At 47.1% G+C, this 14517-nt stretch overlaps 1 protein-coding gene across 4 annotated transcripts in view; it reads right to left on the bottom strand.

The window, feature by feature from the left end:
- Nucleotides 1-256: 256 nt before the first annotated feature.
- ATXN7 (ataxin 7) overlaps nt 257-14517 on the bottom strand; it is a 142358-nt gene continuing 128097 nt past the window's right edge. For 3 of the 4 annotated variants that reach the window (XM_049640845.1, XM_049640844.1, XM_049640846.1), the window contains 5 exons: nt 13900-14165; nt 12263-12461; nt 11767-11888; nt 6439-7432; nt 257-3892 (listed from right to left, as the gene is read on the bottom strand). In XM_049640845.1, coding sequence (XP_049496802.1) covers nt 3875-3892; nt 6439-7432; nt 11767-11888; nt 12263-12461; nt 13900-14165 — 1599 coding nt within the window. In that variant the 3' untranslated portion in view covers nt 257-3874. Of the gene's footprint in view, nt 3893-5571; nt 5639-6438; nt 7433-11766; nt 11889-12262; nt 12462-13899; nt 14166-14517 lie in introns of all 4 variants that reach the window. The other variant, XM_049640848.1, reaches the window with a different exon arrangement.

The following is a 14517-nucleotide window of genomic DNA, read 5'->3' as shown; positions in this document are numbered from 1 at the left end:
GCTCTTGATTATGTGTACAAATTATCACACTATTCACACATTTCAACACAGGAGATTGCTTTTATAACCAAGCTCAAAAAAAACAGCAAAATGCTTTTCAAGGCCCTACATTCACACTGACAGTATGTAGTGCTCATTTAAATGATCTGAAAATGTAAAATGTTTTGCACAAAATGTAAAAATGATTATTTTCTGTTAAACAATGAAACTTTTCACAATCATTTCCAAAGCCCCCCCCCCTCCCCCCCCCCCCTTCCCCACCCCGGACATAATGAGACAGTAAGAAATTCCTTGGCAACAGAACTCTCGCAGGAAGACAGCTGCCTTTATAAGTTACATTTTTCAAATTATACATTTTGCAATGTTTTCAGAGGTACTTTGTATTATATTTTTGGAATAGAAAATATTTTAAATATTCTATTTTAAACTCTGTATTTCATGAGTGAATAACAAAACAGATATATCATCTAAGTTGCTGGCTGACAAAACAGATTTGTAACCCTTGCTGCCACCGGGCAATACGTCACCAGTTGAATTACTGTGAACCAAAAGGCCTTAATTTTAAAATACCTTATAAAATTACCAGCATCGGTGGTTTTCAACCCCTCCCCTAAAATTTTAGAAACAATATTTAGGTGGAAAAAGCAAACTCCAAAGGTTTCAACTGAACATTCAAGTCTTTTTAAAGAATCTGTCGAAGCTTAAAACTAGGTTCAGGCACTTTTTCCGTTAGTTTGAAACCACATCACAGACTAACACACATGTGCTCAGAGCGTACACATACACACACACAGGCACGCACGCACGCACACGCACACACACACACAAAACACTAACGAAAGAAAAGCAGTGTGTCACTTAGTTACATGTAGTCTATCGGGAAATCAGGCGACTAGAGAGAAGCAATGCCCACTTCGTCTGTACGAATCCACTCCCGAGACATGAAAAGGGACAACAAGACTTTCACAGAACAGAGGCATCCCTTAAACTGTAAAGGAGGCAGGTTCTAGAACTATTGGCTTGGCAGTGAACCACTTCAAATTATAAAAAGGTATTTACTTTTATTAATTAATAAATAAATACTAGATGATCTCAATTGTACCAAAACAGGATATCAGAAAAAAAGACCTGTGCAAAAATACATATTTAAATATGTACAATTCATTTTTAACAAAATATGTCTTCTGAAATAGGGATACTTCCATATTTATAATAGAACAAGAAATTCCAAAATAAAGATACAAAAGTAGGTTTTGTAGAATTCTTTGTTCATCATTGCAGCACTTTTTTTTTTTTTTTTTGTAGGTTAAGAAAACTGCAGGAGTTGTCATGAAATTCTATTGGAAAGAATATAAAAATTATCTTGGTTTTAAATTGATACCAAAGTCTGTCTAGAAACAACCCAACCACTGCAAATTTGGTTTTTGCAAGTTAATTTAATTCAAAAAAATACTTGTACTCCCGTGTTTTAAATGGTCTTAATTGTTCATTATAATAAAAAGTAGTTGTAGGAGAAAATAAAATATTTGAACAGTCTAAAATTTAATAGCACTGTTTAGAATAGGTCTGTTTGTGGCAGGCAGAATCCAAAATGGCTAATTTCCTAATCCCGATCATCTGTGTACTACCGGGAGACATAATGAAATTCAATTAAAACCTCAGTCTAAGAAATCAAATGATCAACACTCGCTTATCTAAATATCTACATAATTCTGAATCAACTTGCTATCATGGGTCCTATTCACATCTTTCGGAACAACATGATCTGTCTATAAATTCCATTGCTAAAAGCAACTTTATTTATATCCATCAAGTCCCCTTGGCTCTGAAAATAAATTCTACCCATACCCCATTGCACTTGTTACCCAGGAATCAACTAAAGACGTTTTGATTCCCCCTTACCTCCGTTCTCTCCCTCCACTGGGACGGAACAACCAGACTGATTTCTCCTAACTGCACCAAACTGGCCCATCCACGCACTCTCCTTAATAAGCTCTCCTATAGTATCATTTTTAAAAAATATTTACTGATTGCATAATAAGTGAACAAGATACTCCTCTCCCTTTCCTTTAAAAAAAAAAATCAATAGTTTACATCAATTTATAGCTAAAGTATCTGCATAAAGTTTTTGTTGTCTTACATAATAAGAGTAATTCTGTAGCAATTCACATTATTAGGCTGGTAACCAAGTATTTATTCATTCTACGTGTTGTTGACTTGAAATTCCCTGAAACTGAAGTTTGTAACCCAAAAACTGTAGGGAAAAAAAGGATGCATTGATTTGCTCTGTCCAGGCTCTGCCCAGAACAATGATCAGAGCCTTGGGAAATTTACCCTGTGGTGTTCGGCAACTTTGTGTGTTCTTCTAAGTACAAGTGCCTGGGTTATTTATTGTTTCAGGAGCTGTGAGAGTGGAATCACCAGTTAAAATGCCCCAGCTCATCCCCCAAATTCAATGATACCTTCTTAAGCAATGACGTTTTAACACATTAAGCTCTGTCTTTTGGGATGGGGTATTCAAAAAAAATAAACGAATAACCACGAAGGTCTCCAAATCTCTCTCAGGAAGATGGCTGGCATTAATCCCCAGAAAGGAGGGTCTGGTCGGGGAGACACTATTATATGCGTCACAGCATCTGTGCATGGGCACACGTACACCTCTGCCTACTCCCCTCCCTGGGTGCCTGCTCCCCACCCACTGGCATCCAAATGAACACGTGGACAGGAAGGGGAGTGCAGATACACACACAATATGGGGAGCACTCGACACAGAAATTTACAGAGTCCCAGGACAGTATCCACAGAGACTGAGGGTAATGCACAGAGTGCCCTGGAAACATTAAGTATATTAATGACTTAGTGAATGACAGTTTCTGCTGCATCCTAATAATTTCACTTTACAAAGGCAATTTTTTAAAAATGGGAGACTGAGCAGGACAGCCAGCCCAATCTACCATACTGTTTAACATGAAAACTTGAAGGATAAAAAATTCCATCTCTTTGGAAATCTTGGAAAAACATTCCCCCCATAGTGATTTCATCCACCCCCCCCTTCCCCAACCAAAATTTGGCTTTCCATTATCAAAACTAGTTTGCATTTGCATTTTCTTAAAAAAAAATCACATAGAATTGCTTTTGTACCATGAAAAGTAAGCCTCTAAAATGTCATATACTCGCTTTCTGGGCATCAATGGCTTTAAACCAGTTTGTAAGTTAGAAACTCTTGACAGCTTCTATCCCAAATCACCTGCAAAAGGCTGGGGGAAAACACAGGCTATTTTGTCCCGGTGCCTCACGCTAACGTCCGTATTCCAATCCTGGAGCGTTGCTGTAAGAACCTAACGACCGAGCCCTTCTGCGAAGGGCTGCGCAGGGGGCAGCTCTGCCCTCCTCCGGAAGGCGTCTCCAGCTGGGGTACCTAACTGCTGGAGAGGGACCCACAGAAGACAGTGTAAGAAAAACACCTGGGACGGGGAGAGGAGGAAAGGAGAAAGTCTACAGTAATGCTTTTGCCAAGACATGCTCTCCCCCAGCCAATCTACTCAAAGAGCGGCTCCATGATGTGCTGCAAGTTAAAAAACAAAGCAAAAACTTCTCACAGATTGGTAGCAAGCAGTCCAGACCACTTTAACACTGATAAAAGCAATTTCGGTGGCTGAACTTGATCCAGTGTCCTTTACGAGTACTCACTGCTACTGACATAGCTTCAGGGAAATCCTCGTTACAACAACAGCCCGGCAGATTTCTACCCTCGAGGCCCACAGGAGGTTGGGAAAACAGACTCAAAGGCATCGTGGAGTCCATAGTGCTGAGTGGAGGTGTAACTTGTCGTCAAAAGTGTCCAGATTATTCCTCCCCGTGCCATGTTCAGCTGTCAGGGACGTGCCTTTGGCTTTCAAAGAAGAGGGGGTGGGGAAACAATGAAAAGGTAAGTAAGCAGCTGTACGCGGCACTGCCCCGATGCTCAACACGAATATTCCAAAGGCCACGCGCCACTAAAATCTCCAGATGTCAGGGGCAGTCAGCTATAGAACTGGGCCTGAGCTTTCAAAAGCCTTCATCACCCTTGGGCACAATCATTCTAGAAGACTAAGTTTTAGAAAATCGTCTAGAAGAGATGCAGGCCAGGTTTCTAGCCGAGAGAAAAGGCTCTCTCATGTTTGCCTTTTGGTTTTATCTACTGATTTCATTTCCTTGAAGGTATTCCAGGTTGTCAGCTGAGAACTGAACAAGGTCACGTGGGCTAGCACACACAGGTGTGCAAACTCATACCCAACGCAGTGCCCTTGCCCGGGGAGCGGGAACTCAGATCCCCACTCTCCCACCGTAAGCCCTTGGCTGCAGAAGCCGTGAGCACACTAAGGGCTCAGGGGAAGCTGCCAGGCCCCACCTGCCAGGCTTCCCAGTATGTCCCCCGGCATTCCCTGGCATAGAGGGCTTCAACCAGCTCAGTTACCCATTTTAAAATCAGCTCCACAATAAACAGATTTGAGGTTCCTACTTTTCTGAGAGGAGTATTCTTTAAAGCATTTTGGAATCATGGGTACCTTTAAGATTCTGATGCAAGCTATAGGATCCCTTCTGCAGATATAAATGAGCACAGACATAAAAATCATGCAACACGTTTCTGGGGTTTTACCGATCCTCCAATCTCTAGTCATGGGCCACCCGAAGCTTTGTGCAGCGTAATAAAAAAGTTTTCCACTACACAGAGGAAATCTTTCTCAAATACAAACTTAAGTTGAAACAAATTTTGATACCCCAAACTCAGCCTGTCCTAGTGGGACAGAGCCCTCACAGATGGTGGACATCAGAGGCGGCAAACCGCTAAGAGCCGTACTTGGGCAGATGTGTGGGCTATACCAGGTTAAAAAACAAAAGAAAAGTATTGCATAACTTGTAAAAGTGGTCAAACTTCTCATGCAAGTCCAAATCTGCAGTTTCTTTGAAATCAGTAACCAGTTTCTGGGAGCTTCTGCTCTGTGTGGATGGGAGTCCTACTTCCTCATTTTCCACAGGCACTGCTGTGCCCACCAGTCTCTTCCCCTCCTGTCACCTGAGGGGTACTGAGGCCACAGCGATGTCTATGTGAAGACAGACGCACTCAGTAACGTAATGTACTGGGCATCACAGCAAAACGGGACATCCCTCCTCCAGGTTCACACAGAATCAGGAAACTACACTCGGAAGGGGGTTTTTAAAAGATGACTATACTACTTCCTGCAGTGTTCGCGCTGAATTTTTATGCTCATAAACTATGATGAGTAACTACAAACCAAGAAGTAAAAGCCCATTTTCACATGTCCAGGGACCCCTTGCTCAAAGAGCCAAGCAACATACCAACAACCCCTATAGACTTGAGGCTCATAGAGAAAAATTTAAGCAGTTGCTATTTAAATTCACCGATAATTATGTTCCCTGTACCTTTGGCGCTGGGTATTAATTCACGCAGATATTGGAGGGAAATCTATCACAGAAAGAAGCTTCCCAGTATATTCTGGAGAAGTCCTAACCTGCCATTTGAGTTAAGTTCTGAAGATGAAAAACGAAACAAATCAAAGCAGCCCCCACACTGCAAATCAGGGCTCCGGGGTGATGTTGCTGAAATTCCTGCTCGACAGCAAGGAGAGGAGATCTGCTGATGAGTGAAGAAATGAGAGGAGAGATTGGGACTCAGAGCCAAGGACGCTGGAGGAAGGGGCTCCAGGGGGAAGAGGGTCAGGGGAAACCAGCAACAGGTAGGAGAGTGGGAACAAAGAACGCACGAGAGAAAGTCACAGTTCCATATGAACCGGACACCCAGGGAGCCACTGCTGTACAAATGGGCCACGTTCATGTCTCTTTTTAAGCTCTTATATTTGAGATTTTAGTCTTTGTCTCTACCCACACTTACTGTTTTCCTGCCTCCCTGGAAAACCGTGAGGGAACATAAGGACAGAGTCAACCAGAGAATGAGAAATTCTTTGATGGGAAAATTATTAAAAGGTCTTTAAAATTTAAACCATCCCTTTCTAGACCAGTGTGACTGCAGGTCAGCTTTCTCCAGAGGAACAAACTAGAGACGCACTCTCCAGGAAGACATGGCCTGCCTTCCTCCCCAGGCAGCGGCACGGGACGTGCCCCTCAGGGCTGCGCTCACCGGCTGCGGAGGGGACGCTGCCGTCCTGCAGGCTGGGCAGCTTCTGCAGCCCTATCTGCTAAAACACACTTCGTGGTTTCCTTACCCAGGAGCATCTTCCAAGTCATGAGAAATTCTGGTAGATACACTGTTTTACCTTCACATGGCCGTGAACGCTTCCTTTTTGAAAGGAGACCACAAAGCTGGACACGTGTTTACAGGCAAACTAACCAACCCTGCCACGCACGTCCGAGCTGGTGCAAGAGTTCAAGGGAGAGGAAACGGGGGCGTCCCCACGGGGCTCACAGTCCATGTCCTACCTGATGAAGGAGGGAACTGTTCGTCAGTCCTTGTGCCCCTGGGCTGGCGCCCGCGTGTTTCATGTGCACGTTGTTCATGGCTGGCAATTTGGCAACCTTAGTGGGTTTGCTGCTGCCGTTGTTGACGCTGCTTGAGCCGGGCGAGCACTTTCTTTTCTTTCCTATGAGTCTGTCTAGAGGAGTGTGAGAGTGTGAGTAACTGCCGTGTGAGTTGACGGGCAACTCGCTGGACTGGTGAATGAACGGGCCAAGAGAAAGCGTGGAGTCACTGCTGTTCACCATCACACTCATCCTCTTGATGGACTCAGCGGGGCTCCCACCGGGGGGGCCCCTCCCTGACTGGTCGTGCCGGACATTCACCGAGTTCGCTTTAGTAACCACACAGTTGAGGCCGATGCCGTGGGAAGATGTGACCGTTGAGGGGTAGGGAGGCCCAGAGTGTGCCATACAGTTTTTCCTAAAAGACTCCATGGAATGAGAAGAAGAGGAGGAGGAGGAGGAAGAGGAGGAGGAAGAGGAGGAGGAGGAGTGGACTGACAGTGGGGAGCTATTTTTGCGCTTCTTTCCTGAGCCGCCGCTGGTACTGCTACTGGCATTGTGACAGTTAGTGCTGTTACCAGAAGGCTCCTTGGGCCTCAAAGACTTGCTGGATTTCAACTTCTGAGGTTTTCTGGACATAGGGGAGGAGGGGACTGAGGAAAGGCCGGAGGGTGTGGAGGGGGAGGAGGACGAAGAGGACACTTGTCTGGATTGCATACTGCACACAGGATCCATTGCCCCGGAAGCGGCGGGCTGTGCGTTCAGTGTGGTTCCATGAGCTGGTGCCGCTCTGCTGTTTGGGGAGATGCAGGTGGACGAGAGCAGGACTGGGGACGTAGACACAGTGGCCGCTGCCAGATAGCTGACCCCACACTGCGATGTGGGCACAGAGTTTGTCCGGTGAGGAACACGTGTGGAGACGGGTGTTGTGGTGCTGGGCACTGGTGGGATTTTCCTGCAAAAAGAGGGGGCAGTGAGTAATCATCAGCAGAGCCCTTCACGGAAACGCGCAGAGGGGTGACCCTTCACCTCTGGCACTGAGCAGCACACACCCGTCAGAGGATCAACCTGAAACGCATAGCCGATCCTGCCGCTTCTCTGCTTCAAATTTTGCAAGGCCTTGCCGGGGCTCTCAGAACAATGGCGTGGAAAGCCCTGTGTGCCTCACCTACCACCGGTCCCCAGCCTCACACTGCCTCCTAGATTCCACCCAGCAACCCTTCTTACATCGCAACAACAGGCCTGGACGTGAGGCCCTGTCCATCTTCCGCCTACAATACTCTGACCCCAACTTCTGCTCAGCTCGTATTTTCGGCCCACCATCACTTTCTTAGGAAATCTGTCCTGACCACCTGGACTCGCTTGGTTTTCCAGAGACTCACTCTGCCAGTTCCCAGACTTGGGGGAACTCAAGGCAGCTTCCACACGTAACTGTGGATCACTAACTTCTCTAGAGAGCAGGGCACACCTTATTTAAAACTGTGCCCACAGCGCCTGCAGTACAGAAGGTGCACTAATGTTGAGAGAATTCACGAACAAAGAGGAGAAAGGAAGGGCAGAACAATTTCATAGCAACTGCTAGGTCCTAACTTCAGGCCTGAAGCACATCTCAGGGTTTCCAGCCACAATGATGGCACAGTGTATTTTGTTACTAATGTCCGGGCAAGGGACCAACCTGGGGATTAGAGAGTCATTCAGATGGCAAACCAGGGAGGCCTCTTTCCATTTTTGCTACGATTCTAACATGTGACAGCACCAAAATTTCAAAAACCCCTATGGCAGAACCAACAGCGAGGTAGCAACACAGACAATGGCCTGAATGGAAGGCAAGTGCCAAGACCGGCCTGGTCCTGACTTCACAGGGCAAGCAACGGCTGAACCAGTCGCTGCACCAGCTAGGGTTCCGGCTTCTCATCTTCCAAGTGAGACTTGTCCTAAACTGCTGCCAAAGTGCTTTCCAGATGCTTTTTAAGGCCTGTAACTATTAATAAAAAGAACTATTTACTGTATTTGTCCCAGCTATAACCCCCCCAATCAGGAGTGTAGCTCTGGCCCTAGAGATCCGTCCATCCAGACCGACCACACCCAAGTCCCTGTGGGGTGGGGTCCAGATGAAAGAAGTTTCTCAGTCTCTCTGGGAGATTCCAACAAGAAGCAAAGACCGAGAAGCTGGGCTCTATCCCCATACTACTCACAGAGGACAACCACGGACAGTACCTGAAAGGCTTATGAGAAACGATGAGTCCCTGCGCCCCACCCAGACCTACTTCATCAGAATCTGGATCTCAACAAGATCCCCAGGCAATCCGTGGGCACTGGCACCTCTGAGAAGCCCTGCTCTAAATGGAGGCGTGTAGCACTGCTCGGGCTCACTGGGCGCACTGACTTCGCACGGCCACCAGGTGGCTTAGGGAAACGAAGCCTAAATATCAGGCAGCTAGAACTAAATCCTGGGAAAAGGAAAAGCTTCCATACAGGGAGACATGTGGATCTCTCTGCACAACATATTGGTCCCTGGTAAAAAAGCTCTCTTAGGTCATTCGTTACCTTTTGCGTAAGGATGAGACAAATAAAGAATATGTAGTTGTACTGATCTACGTCCATACAAATCAACTCTGCAAAGATATACAAGCAATTAATAAAAATGCTTCTGTCTGGGGGTAGTGGTGGCGGGGAGGGTGGGCAACAGGAATGTGGGGGCCAGGGGGACTAAAACCTTGAACTGTATACCTCTTCATATTCATTTTTTCTTTTTTTTTTTACCCAAGTGAATTTATTACCAATCTGACAAATTCTGTAACCTCGACATTGCCCCCTATTCCACGCCCCACCAAAGAAAAAACCTTTTGCTGATGATCCCATCCCTTCCTTAAGGAATGTGGAATCATGGTCCCCAGTCAAAAGTGGACAAGCACTTGACAGAAATCACAGAGTTTGGAACTGGCCTTTGCGGTCCTGGGCATGCTCCAGAGGAAGTGCTAGTCCAATTTGACCACTGTCCAGATTCCTATATTGAAGATGACTTATTTCACTGTCATACTCAAATCCCACTTCCACATATCCTTAGCTGCAATAGGTAACTGAGGAGTAAGGAACTAAGGAGGGTGGCACCCAAACCAGGGGTCCTCCTGGAAGAGAGGACTTTTGGCTGAGCCAGCAGGATGGAACTTGGACCACTTTGGGAGTTCTGTCGAGTGCATCAAAGATGCCACCTGAGGACTGTTCTCCTGCAGTTGAGAAGTGCTCAGCGCCTCCCACCAAATCTCAGGGGCTGCCCGAGAAGCTTGCCTGCAGTGGCCAGCCTCACTCGCGGCACCTCACTCCAAGCTACTGTCTGCCCCAGGCCTGTGTGCCAGCTCATCACTGAGCAAAACATCTGTCTCTGCTGTACTGGCCTTTTTTTAAAACCCAAGTTCATGTTAGCGGAAAGGCACGATTTCCTCTTTGCTAGGAACAAGTGATTGATAAGGTCGTCGGCCTCTGACAGAACAAAGAGAGAGACGGTGGAGGCAACCTCATGATCTTGTGTCTTCCCAGGTTCACTGCAGAAAGAGGACAACCCCCCCCCCCCACAAGCCACTAGGAACTGAAACCATATGCACCCCAACTGCTGGCCATGAACCACTTCTCAGGATAATGGGAAAAAGTCATTCTGAGGACACTTCTAAACTCTTAGGAATGCACTAAATCCACATTTCAGGGTGCTCAATGAGCTCCCCAAGTCCTGGTGGGCAATCTCAAGAAATACGAAGCTGAGATTTCACGTATTTGGGGGTTTTCAGATGTTGACAGACTCCTAGAATCCCAACAAACCAGTGCCCCGTTTTTCCTGAGCAAGGGCAATGTTCCTTCATAAAGAAGAAAGAGGAGCCTCTTATCTAGTAAAACCCAGGAAGAAATGTGAAATTGAAAAGTAGAGCACCACTGCTCTGTGTCTGATTTTCTAAGTGAATAAACTCAAGTCCTGTTCATGATCACGGAGGCGGTTCTTCAGATTGCGGACTATCCAAGGCCTCTGACCAGCTTCCTTTGACTTTATCAGGAAACCAAGGCAGCAAGGCAAGTGGATGTACTGGCAGAGTCTGTTCAGGGAGGCTCTAGTAAATGATGCCCAAATGGAGAATATGGAATGACATGTGAATTAGTGGACAATTGGTTTAACAAAACTCAGTATTTCCAAAAGTAGGTTCCACCAAACATTAAGTTCCCAAAGATACTCCCCTAAAAGATGTTCCCAGGTCAAAAGAGCTTGGGAGATGTTCCAAATTATAAATAATATCTCCTGCTTTGAGAGGTATAATGAACAGTGTGCCCCCTAAAGACTCTGAGAAGTCCCGCAGTAATGAAAACTATGTCACTTGAGAAAAAGCTGACCCTTCTGGCCATGGAACTCTTCTTCCACTTAAAATCCCATGTAGGAAATACCAGCCCACATACAGACACACAAGATGACCATCTTACACTGTAAATCAGAACACATGGCTCCACTTCCTGAGGCCCTCAGCAGCTCCCCACTGTACTCAGAATCAATTTCAGGGTCATCTGGCCTCTGCCAGCTTCTTAGGTCTCATCTTGCACCATGATCGCTTTCTTGCTTTTTTCAGACAAGTATGATCTTTTCTGACTCAAGACCTTTGCACACATGGTTCTTTCTGCCTGCCCCACCATCCCCTGGCTGCCTTTTCTCACCCTTCTCTCCATCTCTGCTCTAGGATCACTTCTTCACCGAGGTTTGCCCTGAATCTCTCCAGCTTGTTGTTTTTCCATCTTAGCTCTTTGTTTGCAACCAAACTGCCTCTGGGTCTAAACCCTGGCCCTACCACCAACTTGCTGTGTGACTTCTCAGTTTCAGTATCTGTAAAGTAGGGATAATCGAGGTCACCAGAGGCAGCACCTTGTGAAAATTAAATGCAAGTTGCCTGGCACACAGTAAGGTCTCAGTAAGTCTCAGTGATTGTTAGAGCTTCCATGATCTCCCTTATGACGAGCTATAACCCCTACTGATTCGCTGTTTGGTGGTTTTTGTGCCCCCCTCCCCCGAATGCAAACCCCACACAGGTGGAAACTCCCTCACTGCCTGGAACCCCAGCATCCAGAGCAATACATATTTGCTGAAAAGACTGAATGAATAAATGATGAGGGGCCTTCTCAGGGATAGTCAAAGGCCACGTTTTCATTTCAGATAAGCTTATCTTCATTAGACCAGTCCCTTAAGACATAAAGAGGATGCGGCCCCAGGTGAGGTCAGCCCCCTTTTCCCACCCCAGAGGCGCTGGGACAGGCACTCACTTCCACAGCTGCGCGTTCAGATGCTTCTCCACCATGAGGTTGAGGGCGCAGCGAAGCCGGTTCCACCTGGAGTCAAACACGTAATAGCCTCTTCCAATCTGCCGGCTCCCGAATGTGCAAAACTGCAAGAGAGGACACACCATGCGTGCTTGCTAATCCCGGCAGCGGCACGGCCTGTGATCTCTCTCCTTCAGGAGAGAAGACAACCACAGAAGAACTTGCACTCTGTGTATCACAGGCTGCGAAGCACGAAAGTGACGATGCCCAGCCCTGAGTTCCACGGAAGACAAAGGCAAAAGCCAGAGGTGTCCCAGGACTGAGTGCGTGCCGCCTCTGGGGCACCCTGTTCTGAGCTGCTCTCACACCCTGACCACGTCTCACACACACACGCACTCACACCAAGATCCCTGGCAACCACCCCCCCCCCGCCCCCGCCCTCAGTGCCCTGTCTCCGCTGTGTGGGGAGGGTCAAGTCGGGGGTGCATGTGGAACTTACAGATGCTGGCTGAGGATGATGACCTGAATAATGACAGTCCAGTTTTTCAACAGACTCTTCTTTGTCATCGCCTTCTCCCTCCTCACTGGATAACCGAGAAGCTGGCTCAGTGGCAGACAGGGGAGGGTGCGGAGATTCATGGACTGGAGGAGGGTCAATGGGGGCACTCCCGCCTTGCTGTGCAGCGCAGCCTGGAGGCCTTGGTGAGTAGAAAGTGCAGCACCGATCAGATCACACGTCCGGCAACCAGCCGCCTCAACCCAGATATAACAACGTGCCCAAGACCGCCTAGGGAGGCCTGGGGTCCCCCACTAGCACTGGGGCAACAGATGTTGATCAGGTGGCGTGGGAGCGAAGAATCCACTCTCCCAAACCGCATGGTGTCACATGAAGTTGTATGCCAGATCTACCCAAAGGAACTTATAAAGGGTTCTCCCTTCTACAGCCACCTGGGTGGCTCAGGGCCTCTTGTATTCTCCCCAAAGAAGGGGAAATAGAATTTAAGAGAATTCTTTCTTTGATTCCTCCTCAAATTTCACCTGGATGACGGTTACGGAGGCAATAAACTCAATAGCTGGCAATGTGCTCCGCACCCGAGAGGGACAGGAGGCGCTCAGAGGAGGACGCAGCATCACTGCTTTACGTGGACCATCTACGGCCTACCGCCAAGAGCGGCACGGAGTGCTTCCTACATGGATACATGCCCGATGATTCTAGAATTAGGCTGACTTTTGCATCGACGGAAAAATTTCAATGAGAAGATGGACGAAGGAAGGCTGTGCCAAGGAACTGACAGCCCGGGCTCGGCCACATTCTCGGGAGCTACCTCCAAGGGTGCCCCCCCGGGCTGCTCACACCCAGGGCTCACATCGGGGCAGGCCCGCGAGCGGGGAGGTGAGGCACAGCAACCAAGAGTTGGCACGTTCCTAGGCCGAAGTTCTTGCTGCCGGTGGCCGACAGTGAAGGCCCTCATTCTTGACACTTTTCTCTTCCCTTTCTCTCTGGAAATTTGGTACAGGGTCCGTGACCTTAACTTCGTTAAATACACAAGCGCAAATGCACATGTACCACCTTCACTGTCCCTGAGGTATGGAGGGAAGTTCTCATAAGACATTCTGGTCCACTACTTATTAAATAGCTAAAATGCCTAATATGTGCTTAGGCCAAGGTCCCAAATGAATGAATGAAAACATAGGTTGATAAAGGGATGCTATAAAAACTCAGGCTGAATGCCTATCCCCAGCAAGGCCTCCCACTGCCGTATTTTTGCAACAAGTGAGACAAATGAATGGGAAACTGCTGCCAAAGCCATGTGAAATATTCCAGTCACTAACCTGCGGTCAGCACCCGCTTTTGGGCCCTGCTCAGGGGGGTTAAGAATAGACACCTGACACTGAGCAGAGGTGGAGATCACTCTTGCTTCATCGTGCTGCTTGCATTTGGCCCAGAAGAGCCCTGGTTGGAAGTTACTGATGAACTCGACAATTTTTTTTCCCTCAAAACCCAATTAGAAAAATCTCTCATCTTCTTAGAGTGAGCCTGATGTACACTCCTCGATCTCATAACTGCACTGGGGGTTCACAGTGTCTGCCAGTCTGTTCTTTAAAGGAAGGATAGAGCTGGAGGGTTTGACTTACCTTGGAAGACTGGGGGTGTGAGGTTTAGGTTTACTAGCTACGAAAGGCTTTGATTCAGAAGGAATCACTCCGTGAGAGTTTTGGTGTGGCTCCTGTGGAGGTCTAGGAGGGGCGGGATGCGGGTCCCTGAGAGGCTGCGTTGGTTGCTGACAGTCCGGATGGCGAATCGATTCCTTTTCCCTGGTTTTGTTTTTGTGCTCGGCTAATAACACATCAAATCGTTTTCTTCTACCCTGGACAGCCCTCCGCTGAGTTAAGGAATGTGTCTACAGACCAGAAAAATAGAAAAACTGAGGAATCTCAGTAATAATTTTTTCTCTATCATATATCCAAAAACACCATTACCAATAAAAAAAAACAAAAAACAAAACAACAAGAAATCTGGACCATCAGCATAAAGGCTGTTCACTATCTGATAAGCTAAAAATCATAGGACGGTGACCTTTTTTCTTTAGCTAGAGTAGAAGCACATATCTGGTGAGGCTATTTCCACAGAAGAAAAAAGGAATGTTAGTTGTGCCACCGGGTATATAAGTGAATGGCAAACAGTGGAAACGAACAGGTGACATTGCCATTGTAACAGTTTACTTATTGGGGCTCTTACCAGCTCAAACAGAA

The sequence above is a fragment of the Panthera uncia genome, chromosome A2 (assembly GCF_023721935.1).
Source record: "Panthera uncia isolate 11264 chromosome A2, Puncia_PCG_1.0, whole genome shotgun sequence".
In the NCBI taxonomy this organism is placed as follows: Eukaryota; Metazoa; Chordata; class Mammalia; order Carnivora; family Felidae; genus Panthera; species Panthera uncia.
This window is presented reverse-complemented; position numbering and strand designations above follow the sequence as displayed.